Raw genomic sequence first — 25762 nt, 5'->3', positions numbered from 1 at the left:
CTCAATGCCACTTGGGCTAGATTTATAGCTCAATGCTGTTCTATGATCACACAAATTATTTGTAAACTCATAGCTTCAGGTTTGGAGCACTAATAGAAAGTTTGGTTATTTGTATCTGAAAATGTCTGTATCCTTTGACCAAGAAGTTCTATTATTGGAGCAGTCTCTTCAGAGTCCCTTGGACTGCAAGGAGATCCAACCAGTCCATCCTAAACGAAATCAGTCCTGAAGATTCATTGGAAGGACTGACACTGAAGCTGAAGCTCCAATACTTTGATCAATCTGATGCAAAGAACTGACTCATTGGAAAAGATGCTGATGCTGGGAAAGACTGAAGGTAGGAGGAGAAGGGGATGACAGAGGATGAGATGGTTGGATGGCATCACCGACTCGATGGACAGGAGTTTGAGTAAACTCCGGGAGTTGGTGATGACAGGCAAGCCTGCCGTGCTGCAGTCCATGGGGTCTCAAAGAGTCGAACACGACTGAGCGACTGAACTGACTGACAAAGATTTATGCACAAATTTGAAAGATGTTCATGGCAGTTTTATTTATAACAAAGAAAACTGGAAGCTTTTTATTTATTAATAACTTTCAGTTCAGTTCAGTCGCTCAGTCATGTCCAACTCTTTGCGACCCCATGAATCGCAGCACGCCAGGCCTCCCTGTCCATCACCAACTCCCAGAGTTCACTCAGACTCACGTCCATTGAGGCAGTGATGCCAACAAGCCATCTCATCCTCTGTTGTCCCCTTCTCCTCCTGCCCCCAATCCCTCCCAGCATCAGAGTCTTTTCCAGTGAGTCAACTCTTCGCATGAGGTGGCCAAAGTACTGGAGTTTCAGCTTTAGCATCATTTCCTCCAAAGAAATCCCAGGGTTGATCTCCTTCAGAATGGATTGGCAGGATCTCCTTGCAGTCCAAGGGACTCTCAAGAGTCTTCTCCAACACCACAGTTCAAAAGCATCAATTCTTCGGCACTCAGCCTTCTTCACAGTCCAACTCTCACATCCATACATGACCACTAGAAAAACCATAGCCTTGACTAGGCGGACCTTAGTCGGCAAAGTAATGTCTCTGCTTTTGAATATGCTATCTAGGTTGGTCATAACTTTTCTTCTAAGGAGTAAGCGTCTTTTAATTTCATGGCTGCAGTCACCATCTGCAGTGATTTGGAGCCCAAAAAATTAAAAGTCTGACACTGTTTCCACTGTTTCCCCATCTATTTCCCTTTAATACTCATCAATAATTTGACATTTATAATTTAATGTCAAGCAATCAGGTAATGGCTTCTGCCTTTCTCCTTTTCCTAGGGCCATCAGGGTGAGTGTCATAGGGGATGTGGAAACTGCTTAGAAACAATGACCTGGTCTAATATCCTCTTTATACAGATAGGGGAAAGGAGACTGCAGGCCAGTCACATGCTCAACTTAACATGTGTTGCTTGATTAAAATAGTTCAGCTACAGTGTAACATATAGTTTTCTAACAAGAGGATTAAGAATATGTGATGGGAAAATACAAAAGACAGTAACAACAGTAACTAAGAGAACTAAGACCCCGCATTTGATATTACAGTGTTACCACTCAAACCTAATCTTTCTATACCAAAGGATATTTTACAATAGAGTGTATGGCTTAAGAAACAGGATTTCCTTTTTCTATCTGTTTTCCTTTAGTTTGGAAAAAGTCTCTAGATTACAGGAAAGTATAGAGAATAATAAAAACATCTATCATGGACGTACATTAATCTTTTGTCTTCTTCGACATATAAATATTACATATTTTGTCATATAAATGTCATACATACACATATATATATATATATATATATATCCATGACTGATAAACTCGTGAGAGTAAACTAAGAAAATCCAGTATCTTTAAATCAGGAGGACCTCCATGAGGATGAATTATGTTGTTCTGTGAAGTCCTACTGTTAGATAATACAGATTATATATAATAGAGATATATGAGATATATACATATATACACACATATATATATGAAGCAAAGAAGACAAAAAATATATATTAAAATTTTAATATTTAAAATGCAGTACATTTTATACATTTATAATTATATCATACATTAAAATATATTTATTTATATATGTTTAAATAATGGAAACAAAACATTAGGGACAACTGAAGTCCTCTCTATATTTCATTTTAGCTCATTCCTCTCCCTCCACCATTCTCAGAAGCAAACACACTCATGTATTCAACCTGGACTCTTATGTCCCATAAATGCATTTCTTTGCTTGTTTTATCTATACAGGTAGATTTTTAAAATCAAAATATTAATTAAAATTAAGTGGATCTTAACACTAGAGATGTTCCTAGTTGTTAAAATAATAAAAAGATTTATTTGTTGAGAGAGGCAATTTTAGAAACTTCAAACCTTTGAACTAGATTCCTTTTTTATTTTTTATTTTTTTGATTTCTTGAAATAACTACTACAAACTCTACTATGGTCTATTATTTTATTCCTTGGATCCTTACACTGAACTTGATTGACTCAAACTTATCATTCAACCAAATGTATTGATACTTAGTTAAATGATCTAGCAGATAGAAAAGGCTGCTGAATTCAGAGCCAATTAAAGCAGACCTGAGCACAGAGGTGACAATCATTGTCCTGATACCGAAGGAAATAAAAAGACCCCAGAAACTGGACATATACATGTATGATACTGATTAGAGAACACTTTAAAAGTACATTAGGGAGGCAGAGATATGTCTTTTAGAAAGATTTCCATCAAAAATTATTGAGATTTTAAAAAATGTCTAATGTTCGGAGCTCTAGGCGGTCATGCAGTTCATTCCGGCTCTACCACTTGTTGGATGACCTTCACTTCCCTGTATGTAGGTCCTCCCAGTATAATGGGAGTAATAATAGTACCTACTGCATAGAGTTGTTGTAAAAATGAAGTGAGATGTTCCTTGTAAAAAGTTCAGTGCGTGGCACAGATAAGGTACACATGCATGTTAGCTGCTGGTAGTAAAAGTAGTAGTAATAGTATCTGGAAACCAGTCCATGGGGAAAAGTTCATAACCTGGTATGGGGACAGGGCACAAACTCTGGAGCCTCTGCACCTCTTTACCAGCTGTGCGGGCCTGGGGGCAATGACAGTACAGAGATTTCTCCAGGCTGCTACAAGCATTCAGTTGGTATGGAAAATACTTAGTGCATGTTTTAAGAACACAATCAATATGAGCTGTTAGAAATATTCCAGATAGAGAATGCCTTAGTATTCTTAAAGCACATCCTAATTTTAAGGTGCAGAAGCAAGCTCACAGTTTCCTCACAGCAGGAAGTAAAGGGAAGTTAGGGGATTGGATTGAATTGATTAGTTTGTCCGGGAGCACGTTCTGTCTAGGTTCAGAACGACTATATGCTGTCACTGCTGTAAATAGAGCCCTGTCTGCTCTCAGCTCTGCAGGAGTATGAAGAGACCCAAAGCGTGAACTCTTTTTCACTGAGAAGGGGTGACTAAACTCCCTCTGACTTACCTTCTGGTAAGGTCACCAAGAGGAGGAGGCCTGGAAGATGCTCTTAAAAATAGACTAGTGAATTGTGAAATAAGTACTTTATCATTCCAAAGTACTTCCACACATGATAACACCTCTAATCCTCACAGCCACCCTAGAGAAAGGAGGTATCATCCCCATTTCTCAGAGGAGGAAAGTGGTATACGGAGAACTGAAGTACTTTGCTCAAAGTTCCTCTATTAGTAAGAGGAAAATCTGGTTCTCTCTTGCTCTGCTCCTTACTAACTGAATGTTCGGAACTTCTCTTACCCACACATGACCCTATGGAATGTTCCTTGCTGGCATGCACTTTCCTTTGTGGGGACTGTTTTATTTTTCCAACTTTTTGGTTTCCTTGTTTCTTTTGGTCAGCCTAACTCTAAATCCCACACCCTTACCTGTTACGTCATAGATGCAGAGTGCAGTGCACATGTGTACGAACACATACGCACACCCCTGTGCGCGTGTGTAAGCACGTGCTGGAGAACAACTGGAGTCTGCTTCTCGTATTTTATCATTTTTAAGTGTATTTTTAAAAGACAAAAATCTCTGATAGAGGTCAAAGACTGATGTGATTCAGAAAAATTTGAGTATGCTAAATCACTTTTTTGGACTGCAGCCTGAGAAATAATTCAGTCCCAAAAGGGAGGGGGGAGTGTTTTTCATTTTAAATGAACCATATTTTCTGAAAACATGATTTAATTTCTTTTCTAAAAGAAGAGGGAAACAACTTTCATTGGTCTCCAGCTGTCAAACCCGCCTCCCATACTTCTGCCCTGAAGCAAAAGGAAGGGACATCAGGTGACAGACCCCAAATTTCAACTAGTCACAGAAATTACAGACCTTCTTATCATGATATCCTCTTGACTTTCTGCCTTTCCACTACAATGAAGAACAGACACAGTTTAAATCAAAATGACTCTCATGGGTAATTTTACAAAGCAAATAGAAGGCACAGGGTCCCCCCTCCCCCCACTTCCCCAGCTTTCCCTGCTGGGCCAGCCTGTTCCCTCTTTCCAGGCAGGCAGGAGCTAATAATTAGAAAGACCTTCCCCACCCCGAGACAGTGATGCGCTGCTTGCCAACAGCCCTGTTTGCTTTGAAAAAAGAGTTTGACAAAATAAATACTAAAAACGACAAACTATAATCAGATGCCAAGTTCCATTTTCAGGAAAGGGCTTATCTATGTGGCACCGATCCAAGCTCTGTTCTAGGTTTATCACGAGGCCAGGCCTATCACAGTCTTCCTCTTAGCCTTTCAACTTCCACACTAGGACACTTTCCACAGAGACTATGAATAATTTCATTTACCATTAAAGAGTCAATTCAGAAATGTAGCAACTCGGGACTATTAGGAAAATCTTTAGATATTACTGCTTTTAGCACTAGGGGAAAGCTTGGTGAAGTCAGTAGACAGGAAATTAAAGGCAGGGTTAATCAGCACTCAGGAAATGTCATTATTTAAAAAAAAAATTTTTTTTTTGAGGTATTCCGCTCACTGGATAAAACTTAGTCATATTTACATTACCTGTAGCTCTGTTACCTATAAACTGTGGAGCCTGAGAGTGCCAACACGGTGAGAAGCAAAACAGGTGTGCCCGCCTGTTCCCATTATGCACGTTAGCCCATGGCCTTGCACACACAGCCTGTTAAACAGCTGAGATAGAAACAATGATGGTGCAGGCCAAACACTAGCCTGAAGGCCTGTCTGTTTTGGGATTTGGCCATTTACATTGAATTTTTTTCTTAACCCCCGTTTTTCACGAAACACAAATATTTGCCATGGCAACTGGGATGTCACATGACATACTGCTACATAAACAGCTTGGAAATCTCTTAAGGAGAAACAGCCCACCCGTGCTACAAATACAGTGAAAACATCTTGAGGAAGGCGTGGATGTTAAAAGATAAGGTCTACAAAGAACAGGTAACAGTTGACTATGTAGACACAGTGGGATTAATTTCTTCTGTGTCATTCATCAATTCTGCTTTCATTTTTTTTTTAAATGGGAGCAGCTGTAAACATGACCCCATAGGGTAAGCCCAGAAAAAAAGAAAAAAGAAAAACACTGCCAGCTGTCTCCTTCTATGCTGAAAAGTTTCAATTATCACAAGTCTGTCTGTGGCTCATAAACATAAGAAAGCAAGCTATAAAAGTCCAGCACCTTTAAACCAGGAGAATCTCCACTGGGATGAGCATTGTACTCTGAGGTCCCAAGGTCAGAGAATAGAGTCCCTTTCCCTTCCGCATTAAGATATCTGTCTAAAACTGGGGAACTTGTTCTATTATCCTATGCTTAACGATAAAGGAAACTTCACAATAACATGCTTCCCTGGTGGCTCAGATGGTAAAGAATCTGCCTGCAATGCAGGAGACCTGGGTTCAATCTCTGGGTTGGGAAGGTCCCCTAGAGGAGGGCATGGCAACAAACTCCAGTATTCTTGTTTGGAGAATCTTCATGGACTGAGGAGCCTGGTGGGCTACAATCCATGGGGTCTCAGAGTCGGACATGACTGAGTTACTAAGCACAGTACCTACAGCACACAGCACACAATAATATACCCCATGGAACACAAATTTGTATATAAAGCTTTGTATTCCAGACTCCTGGGCCCTTGACCAGATAGCAGTAGAGATGAACTGAGTCAGTTAGTCTAGAAACAATGGAACATGATTGAATTTTTTAGATCCTACTGATATTGTCATGGTAGAGTTTACTTGCAGAACAATCTTCTCTTTTAAAATCAAATGCATCCCAGCAGCAGCAGAAATAATATTTAGTTTTATGAGAAACATACAACTCTATAACATGCGCATATTACCAAAAATCTCACTGAGGATATTGTAAATTAGAACAATTTTATTTTATTAGTTAGGAGTATGAATACCTTTGATCTCTGTCTCTTGAGAGAGAGAGGCTTCATTTCCTCTGGAATTGACTCTGTTCTCTGGGGTGCAGCAAACGGGGCTGTGGACAGAGATGAAGAAGCGTTACCTCTTCCAAAAAGAGAGACTGATTCATTGGGTTGATGCTGTTGGGTTTGCACCTTAAAAGTCAGCTGGCTCTGTCACCGATTCACTGTTCACTACCAGTCATTCTTGTATCAATTCAATGAAACATTTGTGATCACTGGCTTCAAAAGGAAAGCAAAGAGCATGGAAGAGCCACAGTTCCATCAGAATATAAGGTCAACTCCCCTATGCAAACTTATTAGAGAAAGAGGCACATTTTTAAAGAAAGCAATTTGGAAAGTTATCTTTGTCTTATAAAATGTTTCACTCTAAGATTTCTTTTAATAGCTGTATTCCCAAGTTCGGTCTAAAGGTACAGGATGGTTGGGTTAGTCGCTAAGTCGTGTCCGACTCTTATGACACCATAGCCTGCCAGTTTCCTCTGTCCATGGGATTCTCCAGGCAAGAATACTGGAATGGGTTGCCATTTCCTTTTCCAGTAACTATATATAGGATGGACTATTGTAATGTATAATCATTTAAAAAGACAATTCTAAAGAATTTAAGAGGCTTGGGGTAAATAAAGCAAGTGAGAAACACAAGTAAATATTGTTTTTGGAATAAATCTATAAGCAACAACTTTTGGAGAACACATCTAGTCCAAAGTGGAGGTAAGCCTACATGCTAGATAATGCTTGTGAGAGAAATGGAATCTCTCCTGTTGCCTGACAGGCAACTATATATATCTCTCTATACCATGCTTTCTCTTATTGCACGTGCTAGGGTCTCAGCAAAGACAGCTGCCTTTACAAAACAGCTCAAATCTGACATTCTCAGGAGAGAAAAATCCTTACACTGCTCTTTTTAAGAAAGAGAACAAACAATTTATTTATATAGTTAATTGAGTCAAAGAAGTGAGGCTTCTTTCTACTTATTTCCTTAGCCCACCCCTTTTCTGTCAGTTCTCTAACAACAATCTTAGAAAGAATTAACAGGTACTCTTCAAATGTCAGCACCCTTCGATAGCTCAGCTGGTAGAGCAGAGGACTGTAAAGGTGATAAGCTGCTGTCATCCTTAGGTCGCTGGTTTGATTCCAGCTCAAAGGAGGTAATAAACTTTGGCTTCCCTGATAGCTCAGGTAAAGAATCCACCTGCAATGCAGGAGACCCTGGTTTGATTCCTGGGTTGGGAAGATCCCCTGGAGAAGGGATAGGCTACCCACTCCAGTATTCTGGCCTAGAGAATTTCATAGTGTTGCAGAGTTGGACACGACTGAGCAACTTTCACTTTCTTTAAATACAGCATATCCATATACAGTGTAGAATTCCACTTTGAGCACTCGGCTCTCTCACACTGCCTCAAGTAGGCTGCAGGGAATGTCTGCAGCCATCTCCTAAAAAGTAGCAGGAATTCCACTGTCTGAGCACTAGAGATCACCTCCACAAAAGACTTTGTGTTGGACAAACCCTATTTTACCACCTTTCTGGTTTTTCTGCTTCCAGCGATCCTCCTATACTGTGAGACTGCCCACCACCTTCCCCAAGGTTAGGCAATTGGCCATACAACTGGCTATACAATGGATTCTGCATCACAGATTCAACCAATTTCTATCCGAGGTTGGCTGAATCCACAGACACAGAACCCAGAAATAAATAGGGCCAACTGTGCAATGCCATTTTATAGAAGACACTTGAGCACCTACAGATTTTGGTATCCCATGGCAGGTCCTGGAACCAAAAATCCCTTGTGGACACAGAGGGACGACTGTAGTGTGTGAAGACACCATTTTCATCCTACAAGTTTTTGCCTTGACTTCTGTGCTCTCCCACCCAGTTTCCACTTGAACTTGGCTCACTAACTTTGAAGGTCAGTTCACACTGAATACTGAGGATAGTATGAATTCAGATCCACCCATAAAGCCTGTTTTTCCTATTATCTGCAACTTCAGTATACTTTTTGTTTAACTTTCAGGTTCCTGCAGACAAATGAGACTTATTGCTAAATTACCATGATGAAACAAAATAGTAGTTGTGAAGTGGGCATAATTTTTAAAGGAATTTATTAAATTAAATTTATTAATTCCTTTTTAAAGGAATTTATTAAAATTTCACTGAAATTTGGTAGGATAAAGATATGATTGCAATTTCACATGGATAATCCATGGTTAATGGTTATCTCTAAAAAAATTTTTGGAGGTTTTTCTTTGTTACCTGCAGAAATACTATCATTAAATTTATAACTTCATATGGCCTTGAACTTTATGGGATACATGCATTTGATGAATGTCTGCATCCTAAGACACTGCCTATTTTGCTACTCAGTTTCCATTCTGAAAAAATCTGTAGGGTAAATTTAGCCTCAATGTCGGGGGAAAAAAAAAATCTTGTCTTTCTGGAAATATTTGTATGATTCTTATGGTAGCAATTTATTGTTATGTGCTTCCCAAGAAGCCATCTCACTTTTTTCCTTGCTAATTTTAGAACCTCAACTTTTTTCAGGGTATCAACATCCCCAGCTTCTAGGGTTTCCAGATTAAGGAAAACAATTTTTTTTAAAGGGTATGCAGTTAAATTTAAATTTTAGATAACAAGTAATATTTTAAGTGAGCCCCAGATATTAAACATATTTCAAAGAACAGAATTTCATGAATGGATTAGACCAAGCATAATCAATAATACTAAGTATTTCATTTATGTTCCCAATCCTAATACTAATCCTAATCTTATACTTGCACATTCACTTTCAGCCTTTCTTGTCTTTAACAGTGGCCGTGTGACCAGTGAGAAGTGAAGAGAGGCCCGTTCAAGGGCTTCTGGGAAGAGACTGGTGCTACTATTTCCCCCTCTTCCTGCCTGGAATGAGCATGTTAAGGCACAAATCTGCAGGAGTCATCTTAGAGCTGTGAGGTGGATGAATGAAAGCTAAAGAAGGTAAAGCAGAAAGAGAGTTGTTACAACGCTGTGTATAAGCACCATCATCGCTAGCTTCCCTACTTCCTGATTCCTTACGAGACAAATGAACTCACTGTTTAAGCCCTGCTAGATAGGATTTCTGATAGTTGCAGTCACATACATGCCTGATGGGTACCCTTCCCTCCTGTTCCTTCGCTCATACCACACTTCCTCTTATTGCACGTGCCAGGGTCTCAGGGACAATGTCCAACAGTGACGGCAGTAAGACTGAGGGCAGCAGTGGTCATCCTTGAACTGTCTCTGCTTTTAATGAAGAAATACCAACAGAATACTTCTAAAGCCTCCCTACTAAGAACACTGTTTGCTTTGGGCTTTTGGTTGAAGACAACAATCAAGTTCAGAAAATTCTCTTCTACTTCTTTTCTGCCCAGAAGATTTTCTCTTATTATTAATGTTGAACTGTGTTTTACGATTTTTAAACTGATGTGTATTAAGATGATCATAGAGTTTTTTCTTTATTAATCTGTTAATGTGCTGAACTATATTGTTTGATTTTTCTAATGTTGAATCTGCCACATATCCATCCTTGATTATGATGAACGTAAAAACATACTGCTACCTTTTTATTTTTGGATGATACTTGCTTTACAGTGTTGTGGCGGTCTCTACCATACATCGATATGAATCGGGCTTTTATGCTGGTTGTACATACTCCCTCCCTCTCGAGTCCCCCTCCCCCCACATTTCACTCTTCTAGGCTGTCACGGAGCACCAGGCTGGGCTCCCTATGTTACACAGCAGTTTCCTGCTGGTTATATATTTTACACGTTATAGTCATACTGCTAACCTGTATTTAGAATGTTATTTTTTATGTTCCTAAGATTGATTTAGACATTTTTTCTTGCACTGTCCTCATCTAGTTTTGGTACCAAAGTTATAGTAGCTTCATAAAATCAGCTGGCAAGCTCACCTTCTTTTGTTTCACTATGGCATTTAATATAAGAATTACCTGATCTTTAAAACTGGTAAAGCTTGCCTATAAAAGACCTGAGGCCTTCGTTGTTTGCTATGTTTGTGTGTGTGTGTGTGTGTGTGTGCAGGTATGCACATGTCCATCTGTAAGACAGATATTTTTACCTATCAAGTCAAATTTTCTAACGGTATTGTTTTCTTTAAGTTTCCTATTTTTTTCTTGAATTAACTTAAGTAATTTAGATTTTTCTAGGAAAATTTTCATTTTTTTAAATGTATTGACATTGTTATCATATTATTTTTAAATATCTATCTGCAGTTTCTGCATTTTTTCATTTTCATATTATTTATTTGTTCCTTCTATTTTTTAAAATTATAGCCGTATTGAAGGATAATTGAAAAAAGAAATTATAAGATATTTAAAGTGTACATTGTGATGATAAATATACATATATATATATATAATACACAGCAGAAACTCATGCAACCTAACAGCAAAAAAACAAATAACTCTAAGTTTTAAATGAGCAAAGGACCTGAATAGACATTTTTCCACTCACTGAGGCAAAGCTCACCAGGCTACTAAATCCAAAGGAAAACATAGGAAAGGAAAAATTTAGGACAACCTTACCCCTGAACAACGGTAAACAGAATATTAGCAAATGAAATCCAGCAATGCATACACAGGATGATATATTGTAGCTAATTTGGCTTATTTCTCAAGGGCATAGAGAATTAACAGGGGTATCAGGGGAACCAGCTAAAACAGATTTAAATAAGAACCAGAGTCTTACAATATCCACAATGACAAAGTTTCTATTGAGGATCACTCACCATACCAAGAACCAGGAACTGAACGAAAAAAGACAAGGAATAGATACCAACACTGAGATGACAGAAAGCTTAAAATTACCTGACAAAAATTTTAAAGCAACCATCATAAAAATGATCCACAAGCATTACAGAAATACATGAAACAAATGAAATAATATAAAATCTCAGCAAAGAAATAGAAAGTCTCCACAAAGAAAACAGAATATGTAAGGAGGAACCAAAGTGAATTTTTAATTCTGTTAAAGTACACATAACAAGGAATTCCCTGGTGTTTCAGTGGTTAGGATTCGGTGGTTTCACTGCCATGGCCTGGGTTCAATCCATGGTCCAGGAACTAAAATCCCACAGCTGTGCAGTGCAGCCAGAAAAAAAAAAACACCACACATTTATCATCTTAACCATTTTTAAGTGTACATTTTTTTTAACAAATTGAAATTCTGGAACAGAAAAATACAGTCATCTAAATACAAAATTCAGTGGATGGCTCAACAGCAGAATGTAGAGGACAGGTAAATCAGTGAACTAGAAGACAGAAAAATAGAAATTACCCAATCTGAACAATGGAGAGAAAAGAGACGGGGCGGGGCGGGGAAATGAACAGAGCCTCAAGGACCTGTGGGATTCTACCAAGAGAGCTAACATTTGTATCATGTAGCCTATAAAGACAGGCAATACAGGGCAAAGCTGAAAAAAAAATGTACTCAAAAAAATAATGGCTGAAAACCTCCCAAATTTGGCAAAACACTCAACTCTATAGAAGGTGAGCCAATCCCAAACAAGATAAAACCAAAGAAATCCACGTTAAGATATGGTCAAGGCTTCATAAAAACTAAAGACAGAGAAAAATCTTGGAAACAGGAGAAAAAAAGCAACACCTTACCTACCTATGGAAGAAAAAAAAAAGGACAGTGGACTTCTCATCAGAAACCATGGAAGAGAAAGGAAGTGGCACAAAGTTTTTTTAAATGCTGTAAGAAAAGCACTGTCAACACAGAATCCTAAAGCTAGTGAAAATATCCTTTAGGAAATAAAGGAGAAATCAAGACAGTCTAAGATGAAGAAAAATGAAGATAATTTATCACTAGTACTCTGACCCTCAGTTCAGTTCAATCGCTCAGTCGTGGCCGATTCTTTGTGACCCCATGGACTGCAGCATGCCAGGCCACCCTGTCCATCACCAACCCTGGAACTTGCTCAAACTCATGTCTATTGAGTCAGTGATGCCGTCCAACCATCTCATCCTCTGTCGTCCCCTTCTCCTTCTGCCTTCACGTTTTCCCAACATCAGGGTCTTTTCAAATGAGTCAGTTCTTCGCATCATGTGGCCAAAGTATTGGAGTTTCAGCTTCAACATCAGTCCTTCCAATGAACGTTCATGAGTGATTTCCTTTTGGATGGACTGTTTGGATTTCCTTGCAGTCCAAGGGACTTTCAAGAGTCTTCTCCAACATCACAGTTCAAAAGTGTCAACTCTTGGGTGCTCAGCTTTCTTATAGTCCAACTCTCACATCTGCATATGACTACTGGAAAAACCACAGCTTTGACTAGTCGGACTTTTGTCAGCAGAGTAATGTCTCTGTGTTTTAACAGGTTGTCTAGCTTGGTCATAACTTTTCTTTAAAGGAGTAAGCATCTTTTAATTTCATGGCTGCAGTAACCATCTGCAGTGATTTTGGAACACAAAAAAATAAAGTATGTCACTGTTTCCACTGTTTACCCATCTATTTGCCATGAAGTGATGGGACCAGATACCATGATCTTAGTTTTCTGAATGTTGAGCTTTAAGCCAACTTTTTCACTCTCCTCTTTCACTTTCATCAAGAGGCTCTTTAGTTCTTCTTCACTTTCTGCCATAAGGGTGGTGTCATCTGCACATCTGAGGTTATTAATATTTCTCCCAGCAATCTTGATTCCAGCTTGTGCTTCATCCAACCCAGCGTTTCTCATGATGTACTCTGCATATAAGTTAAATAAGCAGGATGACAATATACAGCCTTGACATACTGCTTTCCCTATTTAGAACCAGTCTGTTGTTCCATGTCCAGTTCTAACTGTTGCTTCCTGACCTGCATACAGATTTCTCAAGAGGCAGGCAGGTCAGGTGGTCTGGTACTCCTATCTCTATAAGAATTTTCCAGAGTTTGTTGTGGTCCACACAAAAGCTTTGACATAGTCAATAAAGCAAAAATATATGTATTCCTGGAACTCTCTTGCTTTTTTGTTGATCCAACAGATGTTGGCAATTTGATCTCTGGTTCCTCTGCCTTTTCTAAATCCAGCTTGATCTGGAAGTTCACGGTTCACGTACTGTTGAAGCCTGGCTTCAACAATCTGGGTCGTGAAGATCGTTTTTGTATAGTTCTTCTGTGTATTCTTGCCATCTCTTCTTAATATCTTCTGCTTCTGTTAGGTCCATACCATTTCTGTCCTTTATTGTGCCCATCTTTGCATGAAATGTTCCCTAGTATCTCTAATTTTCTTGAAGATATCTTTAGACTTTCCCATTCTATTGTTTTCCTCTATTTCTTTACAATGCTTGCTCAGGAAGGCCTTCTTATCTCTCCTTGCTATTCTTTGGAACTCTGCATTCAAATGGGTATATCTTTCCTTTTCTCCTTTGCTTTTTGCTTCTCTTCTTTTCACAGCTATTTTAAGGCCTCCTCAGACAACCATTTTGCCTTTTTGCATTTCTTTTCCTTGGAAATGGACTTGCTCCCTGTCTCCTGTACAATGTCACAAACCTCTGTCCATAGTTCACTAAGCACTCTGTCTATCATATCTAATCCCTTGAATCTATTTCTCACTTCCACTGTATAATCACAAGGGATCTGATTTGGTTATACATGAATGGTCTAGTGGTTTTCCCTACCTACTTCAATTTAAGTCTGAATTTGGCAATAAGGAGTTCATGATCTGAGCCACAGTCAGCTCCCAGCCTTGTTTTTGCTGACTGTATAGGACTTCTCCATCTTTAGCTGCAAAGAATATAATCAATCTGATTTCGGTGTTGACCATCTGGTGATGTCCATGTGTAGCGTCTTCTCTTGTGTTGTTGGAAGAGAGTGTTTGCTATGACCAGTGTGTTCTCTTGGTAAAATTCTGTTAGCCTTTGCCCTGCTTCATTTTATACTCCAAGGCCAAATTTGCCTGTTACTCCAAGTATTTCTTGATTCCGTACTTTTACGTTCCAGCCCCTATAATGAAAAGGACATCTTTTTTGTGTGTTAGTTCTAGAAGGTCTTGTAGGTCTTCATAGAACCGTTCAACTTCAGCTTCGTCAGTATTACTGGTTGGGGCATAGACTTGGATTACTGTGATATTGAATGGTAAGCCTTAGAAACGAACGGAGATCATTCTGTTGTTTTTGAGATTGCATCCAAGTACTGCATTTTGGACTCTTTTGCTGACTATGACGGCTAATCCATTTCTTCTAAGGGATTCCTGCCCACAGTAGTAGATGTAATGGTCATCTGAATTAAATTCACCCATTCCAGTCCATTTTAGTTTGCTGATTCCTGAAGTGTCGATGTTCACTCTTGACATCTCCTGTTTGACCACTTTCAATTTGCCTTGATTCATGGACCTAACATTCCAGGTTCCTATGCAATATTACTCTTAAGGAGCAATATTGTTTACTCAGACCCTAAACAGTGGCTAAATACTCTAAATAGATTGAAAATGATTAAAGAAAGAATTTTGGAACATCCGAAAAGAAGAAAACACAGTAAAGCAAAAATATGGGTAAAAACATTGGACTTCCTTTTTCTTCTTGAGTTTTATAAGTTATATTTGATGTTTGAAATAGAAATCATAACACTGTCTGATGTAGCTCTAAATGTATGTGGAGGAAATAAACACGCAACTACCATGAGATCCAGCAATTATGCTCCTGGGAATTTGTCCTAAAGAAATGACAATGCAGGTTCATATAAAAAGCTGTACACAAAGGTTTACAGCAACTTTATTCATAGTCACCAAAAGCTGGAAACAACCCATACATCCTTTAACAGGTGAACAGTTTAACAGTTGTGGTAGTCTCATACTGTGGGTTACTAGTCAGCAACAAAAAGGAATAAACTACTGATATAAGCAACAACCTGGATTAAATCTTCAAAGAGTTATGTTGAGTGAAAAAGACAATTCCAAAAGGTTACATACTGTAAGAGTCCATTTATCTAACATATTTGAAATGATAAAATTCCAGAAATAGAGAACAGATTAGTTGTTGCCAGGGTTTAAAGGAGTGGGGGGTGGGAGGGGCGTGCCTATGGCTATTAGCAGATAACACGAGGAATCCATGAGCTAGAGGAAATGTTCTACATCTTCGCTGTATCAATATTTCAGCTGCCATATTGTACCGTAGTTTGGCAATATGCTACTATGGGGAAACTGAGTTAAGAGTGCAAAGGATCTGCCTGTATTATTACTTACAATTGCATGTGAATCTACAATTATCTCAAAATCAAAAGTTCAGTTAAAAACAGGACTTTCCTGGTGGTCTGGTGGTAAAGAATCCACCTGCCAATACACAGGACACCAGTTTGATCCCTAATCTGGGAAGATCCCACATACTGCAGGGCAACTAAGCCCGTGTGCCGCAACTGCTGAGCCTGTGTCCACAACTACTGAAGCCCGTGCCTTCCAGAACCTCTGCTCTGCCTCAAGAGAAGCCACCACAGTGAGAAGCCAGTGCACTGCAACTAAAGAAAGCCCTCACATAGCAGAAGAGACTCAGCAGAGCCAAACTTTTCCTAAAATTAATAAATTTAAAATTTTAGTTAAAAACAAAGACACCAGTAAGATAATGAAATGCCAAGCCACAGAGTAGAAAAAATTTTTCATAATATCAGTTCAGTTCAGTTCAGTCCCTCAGTCGTGTCTGACTCTTTGTGATCCCATGGACTGCAGCATGCCAGGCCTCCCTGTCCGTCACGAACTCCTGGAGTTTACTGAAACTCATGTCCTTTGAGTCGGTGATGCCATCCAACCATCTCATCCTCTGTCGACCCTTCTCCTTCTGCCTTCAGTCTTTCCCAGCATCAGGGTCTCTTTCCAATGAATCAGCTGTTCTCATCAGGTGGCCAAATTATTGGAGTTTCAGCTTCAACATCAGTCCTTTCAATGCATATTCAGGACTGATTTCCTTTAGGATGGACTGGTTGGATCTCCTTGCAGTCCAAGGTACTCTAAAGAGTCTTCTCCAACACCATAGTTCAAAAGCATCACTTCTTCAGCACTCAACTTTCTTCACAGTCCAACTCTCACATCCATACATGACCACTGGAAAAACCATAGCTTTGAAGTCAGACTTTTGTTGGCAAAGTAATGTCTCTGCTTTTTAAAATGTTGTCTAGGTTGGTTATAACTTTTCTTCCAAGGAGTATGTGTTTTTTAATTTCATGGCTGCAGTCAACATCTGCAGTGATTCTGGAGCCCAAAAAATAAAGTCTGACACTGTTTCCACTTTTTCCCCATCTATTTCCCAAGAAGTGATCGACTGGAGCTTCGTTTTCTGAATGTTGAGCTTTAAGCCAACTTTTTCACTCTCCACTTTCACTTTCATCAAGAGGCTCTTTAGTTCTTCATCACTTTCTGCCATAAGAGTAGTGTCATCTGCATATCTGTGGTTATTTGATTCCAGCTTGTGTTTCATCCAGCCGAGCATTTCTCATGATGTACTCTGCATAAAAGTTAAATAAGCAGGGTGGCAATATACAGCCTTGACATATTCTTTTTCTTATTTGGAACCAGTCTGTTGTTTCATGTCCAGTTCTAACTGTTGCTTCCTGACCTGCATACAGAATTCTCAAGAGGCAGGTCAGGTAGTCTGGTATTCCCATCTCTCTCAGAATTTTCCACAGTTTATTGTGATCCACACAGTCAAAGGCTTTGGCATAGTCAATAAAGCAGAAATAGATGTTTTTCTGCAATTCTCTTGCTTTTTTTATGATCCAACGGATGTTGGCAATTTGATGTCTGGTTTCTCTGCCTTTTCTAAAACCAGCTTGAACATCTGGAAGTTCACAGTTCACATATTGCTGAAGCCTGGCTTGGAGAATTTTGAGCATTACTTTACTAGTGTGTGCTGCTGGTGCTGGTGCTACTAAGTTGCTTCAGTCATGTCCGACTCTGTGCAACCCCATAGACAGCCCATCAGGCTCCCCCGTCGCTGGGATTCTCCAGGTAAGAACACTGGAGCAGGCTGCCATTTCCTTCTCCAATGCAGGAAAGCGAAAAGTGAAAGTGAACTCACTCAGTTGTGTCCGACTAGCGTGTGAGATGAGTGCAATTTTGTGGTAGTTTGAGCATTCTTTGGCATTGCCTTTCTTTGGGATTAGAATAAAAACTGACCTTTTCCAGTCCTGTGGCCACTGCTGAGTTTTCCAAATTTGCTGGCATATTGATTACAGCCCTTTCACAGAATTATCTTTGAGGATTTGAAATAGCTCAACTGGAATTCCATCACTTCTACTAGCTTTGTTAGCAGTGATGCTTCCTAAGGCTCACTTGACTTCACATTCCAGGATGTCTGGCTCTAGGTGAATGATCACACCATAGTGATTACCTGGGTCGTGATGATCTTTTTTGTACACTTCTTCTGTGTATTCTTGCCACCTCTTCTTAATATCTTCTGCTTCTGTTAGGTCCATATCATTTCTGTCCTATATTGAGCCCATCTTTGCATGAAATGTTCCCTTAGTATCTCTAATTTTCTTGAAGAGATCTCTAGTCTTTCCCATTCTGCTGTTTTCCTCTATTTCTTTGCACTGATCACTGAGGAAGGCTTTCTTAGCTCTCCTTGATATTCTTTGGAACTCTGCATTCAGATGGGTATATCTTTCCTTTTCTCCTTTGCTTTTTGCTTCTCTTCTTTTCACAGCTACTTTAAGGCCTCCTCAGACAACCATTTTGCCTTTTTGCATTTCTTTTCCTTGGGAATGGACTTGCTCCCTGTCTCCTGTACAATGTCACAAACCTCTGTCCATAGTTCATCAAGCACTCTGCTTATCAGATCTAATCCCCTGAATCTATTTCTCACTTCCACTGTATAATCGTTAGGGATTTGATTTTGGTCATACATGAATGGTCTAGTGGTTTTCCCTACTTCAATTTAAGTCTGAATTTGGCAATAAGGAGTTCATGATCTGAGCCACAGTCAGCTCCTGGCCTTCTTTTTGCTGACTGTATAGGACTTCTCCATCTTTAGCTGCAAAGAATATAATCAATCTGATTTCGGTGTTGACCATCTGGTGATGTCCATGTGTAGCGTCTTCTCTCGTGTTGTTGGAAGAGAATGTTTGCTATGACCAGTGCGTTCTCTTGGGAAAACTCTACTAGCCTTTGCCCTGCTTCATTCCGTATTCCAAGGCCAAATTTGCCTGTTACTCCAGGTGTTTCTTGACTTCCTACTTTTGCATTCCAGTCCCCTATAACTGATAACAGATTAGAATCCAGGATACATGCATAATACTATAAATAACAAAGAAAAACAACCCATTTTAAAAAATGTTGACATTTCAAGTCAGTTTACAAAAGAAGATACTCAAATGAGCAATACACATATGAAAAAAAACCCCACAAACTCTTTAACTTTATTGGTCATCAGGGAAATAGAAATTAAACCCACAAAGATAAACCACAACAATCTTCAGGGTGGCAAAGCAATAAACAAAGAAAAGAAAATATCAAGTGTTGACAAAGATATATATCATTTGGAATTATCATATACTGCTAGTAAGAAAATAAATCAGTATAAACACCTTGCAAAGCCATTTGGTGTTATCTGCTAAATCTGAGCATATGTTTACCCCATGCCTCAGCAATTCTTTTTGATATGTATCCAACAGCAGGGTGTATATATATATTTACATTAAAAGACATATACAAGAATGTTCATAGTGGTATTACCCCTAATAGCTCTATGGTACAAACCACTGAAATTCCCATCAACAGTAGAATGGATACAAAATTGGGGTATGTTCATCCATATTCATTCATACATATTCATCCCTGATGCCTCTCTTTTCCTCACTCCTATCTGTCCGCCATTCTTCATTTCTTTCTGTCATTCCTCATGGCTCTACCTCTAAAATAAAATATAATGTGAATTTGTTTACTTCTCCTCATATCCACTGATACCATCCTCCTTAAATTCACCGTCATTTCTCACCTGGTTTACTAAAACAGTCTTTTAACTAGTCTTTTTGGTTCTACTCATGTTCCTGTATGACTCATTATCTGTAAAGCACTCATCATGGTCTTATTAAGATATAAATCAGATCACCTCATCCTCCTGTTTAAACTTTTCAGTGATTTCTCACTGTAATTAGGATTGAATCCAATTCCTCATCATGATTTGAAAGGATGCCTTGCTGGTTCTGCTACAGTGTAAGGCTTTTAAAAAGAAAGATCTTAAGACATACTAAATGGCTTAAACAAATTAAGAGTTTATTTCTCTTTCACACAAAGGTTGAAAGGAAGAGTCCTAGGTGGGCAGGGTATCTTGGCCAGACCTAACCTGGAGTTCCATTTTTGACTCCAAAGTGCTTGCCCATCATATATATCTTCATCCCAGCTAGTCAGAGATAGAAAAATGAAAAGAAGAAACCATACCCAGAAGTTTCCCTTTCCCTTTCTGCTTACATTCTCATTGTCCAGAACCTGGAAGGAAGTTTCCAAGTTCAGCTAGCTGAAAGGAAGACTAGAAATGTCTCTGGTCAAGCTGATATGTGCCCACCCATGACTCAATTACTGTGGAAGTAGGGAAGAATCAACCTTGAAGACAACTTGTGGTCTCTGTCCTACCCTACATCATTCCAGTCTTCTCTACCTCTCCAACATTATCTCTTCCTTCTCTTGGCCTTCCAGCCCCATTAGCATTCTTGCTTACTCCCTCCTTAATCCCCTTGGCCATTATGCCAATGCTGTCCTACATCTGAAATACTCTTCCCTAGATCTTTACATGACTGGGTCCTTCTCATCATTTGGATCTCAACATCTTCCAAGATACATTCCCTGACCCTTCCCTCCCAAACAAAGTAATCACTTCATTTTATCATTCTCAGTCCATGTTATTTTATTTCTAGCACTTGTCCTTAGCTTAAATTCTCATTTACTTACCTGATTATTATCTATATCTTCTACTAGAATGTAAGCACCAACAAGAATACATATGATTGACTTATTTTCTCTGTCAAATCCCCAACTACCTTGGATAAAGCAAACATTCAACAAATACTTGTTGAGCAGATGAATTTATTAGCCAAAAACCCTCATTTTATAACCGACAAAGCTGAGGCCCTGAGAAAGTAAATGACTTGCCTGAGGTTCTGCAACCACTTAGTAGATACCTAGGTGGGTGCTTTTCTCCTATTTTAGCCAGCCTCCTCTTTGAAGTCTTCTAATGTTTCACCTCTCAGTAATCATTCTGAATACTCACAGTACTAGACTTTAACACCCATTTGGTTTTTAGTGTGTAATGCTATGTATTGTTATTAATTTTTTTATTATATCTGTCTTATTTTCCCAACCAAGCTGCAAATCCCTTAAAAATACCAACTTTTCACACATAGAAAACACAGGCCCTAAGTAGGCATTTCACAAAAAGACTAAAGTTGCTTTATTCAGTAAACTGCAACTCAGAACCATTACAAGTTTAAGTCTGTCCTATTACTGAAGATAAAAGTTGGATACTAGAAGAGTAGCTTTTGGTAATTTCTGTCTATCCCCAACTAAGAAGTATGTCTTACCGGTAGCTAAAATCTTACGTCCTTCATGAAAGCGATGCAGAGGAGCCGCTCTGGGTATAATAGGTGGATTCTGAAAGGTAATTTTTGCTGCTGGTGGAATCAATCCTCGTTCTATCATACTTAAAACCCCTAAAAAGGAAGGTTAGAGGAATATGAGTTTAATTTCAAGGACTTCCACAAAGTCTGAACTCTATAAATTTCACAAATTTTAACTTTCTCTATTGATTAGTTTATTTGTGAGAGTACATTTAGTGCCTCAATCCTTTGCATGAAAAAATAGCCATAGTATGTGTCCTATCTATTTTTCTAACAACCGAAGGAAAAAAGATGGCATTTCTAATAGTGGTATTTTGAAATAAACTTGTACTATGGTAATTTCAAGATAGAAATATACTTCCAATGCAAACAAAAACTTCTTTATACATCATGGCATTTTCAATTATTACTAATATTGGTATTCTTTTTAAATTCAGAGGAATCAGGTACACAGTCCATAATTAAGGAGATCTTTGGTTCTGAAAGAAAGAAAATCTGTGTGCTTGAAATCGCATTTCTGTTGTTATAATGAGTTACATTTCATTTTTTTAAAAAGAGTTCCCTTTACTATGGAGAACAGTGTGGAGATTCCTTAAAAAATTGCAAATAGAACTACCTTATGACCCAGCAATCCCACTTCTGGGCATACACACCGAGGAAACCAGAATTGAAAGAGACACATGTACCCCAATGTTCATCGCAGCACTGTTTATAATAGCCAGGACATGGAAACAACCTAGATGTCCATCAGCAGATGAATGGATAAGAAAGCTGTGGTACATATACACAATGGAGTATTACTCAGCCGTTAAAAAGAATTCATTTGAATCAGTTCTGATGAGATGGATGAAACTGGAGCCGATTATACAGAGTGAAGTAAGCCAGAAAGAAAAACACCAATACAGTATACTAACACATATATATGGAATTTAGGAAGATGGCAATGACGACCCTGTATGCAAGACAGGGAAAGAGACACAGATGTGTATAACGGACTTTTGGACTCAGAGGGAGAGGGAGAGGGTGGGATGATTTGGGAGAATGACATTCTAACATGTATACTATCATGTGAATTGAATCGCCAGTCTATGTCTGACGCAGGATGCAGCATGCTTGGGGCTGGTGCATGGGGATGACCCAGAAAGATGTTCTGGGGAGGGAGGTGGGAGGGGGGTTCATGTTTGGGAATGCATGTAAGAATTAAAGATTTTAAAATTTAAAAAATAAAAAACTAAAAATTAAAAAAAAAAAAAAAAAAGAGTTCCTTTTAGACATTTCTCATATTACCAAAAGATGTGAATGCCCAAATAGATTGTTTTAGTGTAACTGGGCAACATGGGTAGTATTACTGCAACTAATTTACAATTCCTAGATCTCATCAGTTCAGTTCAGTTCAGTCGCTCAGTCATGTCCAACTCTTTGCGACCCCATGAATTGCAGCATGCCAGGCCTCCCTGTCCATCACCAACTCCCGGAGTTCACTCAGACTCACGTCCATCGAGTCCATGATGCCATCCAGCCATCTCATCCTCTGTCATCCCCTTCTCTTCCTGCCCCCAATCCCTCCCAGCATCAGAGTCTTTTCCAATGAGTCAACTCTTCAGTGAGGTGGCCAAAGTACTGGAGTTTCAGCTTTAGCATCATTCCTTCCAAAGAAATCCCAGGGCTGATCTCCTTCAGAATGGACTGGTTGGATCTCCTTGCAGTCCAAGGGACTCTCAAGAGTCTTCTCCAACACCACAGTTCAAAAGCATCAATTCTTCAGCGCTCAGCCTTCTTCACAGTCCAACTCTCACATCCATACATGACCACATGTGTCAATATGACCAGTGCCACGGTTTTTCAAGGACAGGAGACATTGTTTTTACTTCAATGAGTAAATGAATATCTGAGCAAAGCCTGCTGTCAGGGGCAAAACTCACATTAAGGGGCAACTTAATGTGAGGTGGTGCTAGTGGTAAAGTGGTCCCAATAAAAGGAACCAAAGAGATGCAGGTTTGATCCCTGAGTTGGGAAGATCCCCCAGAGGAAGGCATGGCAACCTCCAGTATTCTTGCCTGGAGAATCCCATGGACAGAAGGGCCTGGAAGGCTATAGTCCAGGCTGCAAAGAGTTGAACACGACTGAAGAGACTTTGTATGCATGCATCATATTGAAGCCAGAAAGTCAGGGAGTACTTGACATAGATGTGTGATAGGGCTTCAGCTTCTTGTTGCTGTCAGGTAATAGGAAGAAAAATAAAGAACTCTGGGTCTCAATGAAATCTAAGTAAAAAAACTGTGTTCTAAACTGGACTAGGCTAAAGAAGTTGGCACACATCCTAAGAGGGATAAATACTGTTTTCTTTTGCCTTATCACCCCTAAGGACTATATTATATCACATTCAGGATATTAAAGTCTAGTGTTAAAGGAATTCAGAAGAATGATGGGGGAGCTAAACAGTGATTCCAAAACAATGATTCCAAGAGAAGTCTTCAGTTCATTTGTGTGAGTGTGTGCGTGTGTGTGTGCACGGCCATGCTCATCCAGTTGTGTCTGATTCTTAGTGACCCCATGGATTGTAACCCCAACAGGCTCCTCTGTCAGTGGAATTTTCCAGGTAAGAATAATGGAGTGGGTTGTCATTTTGTCCTCCAGGAGATCTTCCCAACCCAGGGATGGAACCCACATCACCTGCACTGACTGGCAGATTCTTTACCACTGAGCTACTTGGTAAATTTACTTACCACAGGATTATTTGGAGAGAGAATTTTTTATTAAAAATGGATATTCCTGGGCCCTATCCCAATTTCTGAGGCGAAGCCCTGGTAATCTGCATAATTGAAGGCTCCAGGAGATATTTATGTACACTGAAGTTTGAGAACCACTAGAATTGGGGCCCAGAAACCTACATTTTAAAAAAGCACTCCAAGTTAATCTTTTTCACTATTAAAACCTAAGATCTACTGATCCCAAGTACAACTCTTCAAGCCCTTTTCAACATTAGTATTTTGGGTTTTTATTATAATAACATCAGAATTCAACTACTTTAAAATATAAAAACTAATTCTTTGTCCTCACAAATATTTTCCACCTCTAAATGTACCTCATGTCTAAGAACTACGCCTATTTTGTAGATGTGAAAAACAGAGCTCCTTCTAATTCAGTGTATTTTCATCACTAGAGTGAGCGTCATTCTCTGAGAATCCCAAAGAATATGAGCATGATTTTAACCTTTGCTTTAGTATCGGTTAAAGCAATTCACTTAATTTTAGACAAACACACACGTGCATTTACCACCAAAAGGAAAAAGTTGAGACTTTGGAATAAGCAAAAGAGAGTACTGGTTATCTTTTCATCGTAATACTGGAGACTTTGATTATCTGACCCTATAATCACCTTTGTTTTTGATTAGTCTATTTTACAATTCTGCAGTGATTAAGGTTAGTTGATAGAAAGCTGAAAGCAATGCAAATAATTCTTGTGTATATATCTGCAAATAAATTTTGTCACATAGGGGGAATGTACTTCTTCCACCCCCAAATTCAGTTTTACCTGCATTTGCAAATTAATTTTTAAATGTTTGATTGATAAATTTATCTGCTGTTTGAATTCTTCTTTGAATCAATTGTTACATTTTATTGGTTCCCTCCTTTTTAATTAATCAGTTAAACAGAATCTTTTATGTGTTCATTTTATATTTGTATAAGAGTCATGGTTTTACTTTAAAAAATATATATATCCTTTTAGTGATTTTGGAGCTCCCACCAAGATGACCAAAAGATTCACCTGAAATTGCCAGAAATGGTACATACATCTCACAGGGAGCCAAGCCAGGCACTTATTTTCTTGGCACCCATAAGTTAATTCAGAGTGGCAACAGAACTTTGCTGGGTCTTTTCTGATTTTTCTAATTTTTATTTTATTATTTATTTGGTTGTTCTGGGTCTTAGTTGTGGCATGTAGAATCTTTTAGTTGCAGCATCTGAACTCTTGCGGCATGGCATGTGGGATCTAGTTCCCTGACCAGGGATTCAATGCGGACCCCCTGTATTATTGAGAGAGTGGACTTAGCCCCTGAACCACCAGGGAAGTTCCTTGCTTTTCTAAATTTGATATTACTCCCTATTAGTTTTGTGTCTTGTTCATTTGTGGCTGACAAGTTAGTCCTCGTTGGTGGCTACAATGACCGGGAATTTGGTGATTTCTGTAAATGGATCTCACAGAGATTTATTTCTTATTGAATGAGAGACAATGGAGAATATAGTTAGTTAGTAGTCTTCCATTTGTCTATGTGTATTTTGAGCTGAATTCAACTAGATATTTCATACCCACCAGGAAGGAGAATAACTCCTTGATATCTGGACCATTACCCTTCTGTGTTTATTTTTCATCTGTGGCTGAAACTAGAATGGAAGCTATAAACTCTTTTGAATGCCTCAGTTCAGTTCAGTTCAGTTGCTCAGTCGTGTCCAACTCCTTGTGACCCCATGAATCACAGCATGCCAGGCCTCCCTGTCCATCACCATTTCCCGGGGTTCACCCAAACTCATGTGCATCGAGTCAGTGATGCCATCCAGCCATCTCATCCTCTGTCGTCCCCTTCTCCTCCTGCCCCCAATCCCTCCCAGCATCAGAGTCTTTTCCAATGAGTCAACCTTTTGCATCAGGTGGCCAAAGTATTGGAGTTTCAGCCTCAGCCTCAGTCCTTCCAATGAACACCTAGGACTGGTCTCCTTTAGGATGGACTGGTTGGATCTCCTTGCAGTCCAAGGGACTCTCAAGAGTCTTCTCC

At 39.1% G+C, this 25762-nt stretch overlaps 1 protein-coding gene and 1 non-coding gene across 2 annotated transcripts in view; one reads left to right on the top strand and one right to left on the bottom strand.

Moving 5' to 3' along the window:
• Positions 1–25762, bottom strand: part of IQCH (IQ motif containing H) — a 229438-nt gene that overhangs the window by 126802 nt on the left and 76874 nt on the right. The window contains 3 exon segments of the mRNA XM_069597379.1: positions 4375–4413; positions 6421–6500; positions 20953–21081. Of these exon segments, the coding sequence (XP_069453480.1) occupies positions 4375–4413; positions 6421–6500; positions 20953–21081 (248 nt within the window).
• On the top strand, positions 7501–7591 carry TRNAY-GUA (transfer RNA tyrosine (anticodon GUA)). Its single transcript is given in 2 exon segments — positions 7501–7537; positions 7556–7591. It is a non-coding gene; the product is annotated as a tRNA-Tyr (tRNA).

The sequence above is a fragment of the Ovis canadensis genome, chromosome 7 (genome assembly GCF_042477335.2).
Source record: "Ovis canadensis isolate MfBH-ARS-UI-01 breed Bighorn chromosome 7, ARS-UI_OviCan_v2, whole genome shotgun sequence".
NCBI lineage: Eukaryota > Metazoa > Chordata > Mammalia > Artiodactyla > Bovidae > Ovis > Ovis canadensis.
Note: the sequence above shows the minus strand (reverse complement) of the source record. Positions and strands in the feature narration are given on the sequence as shown.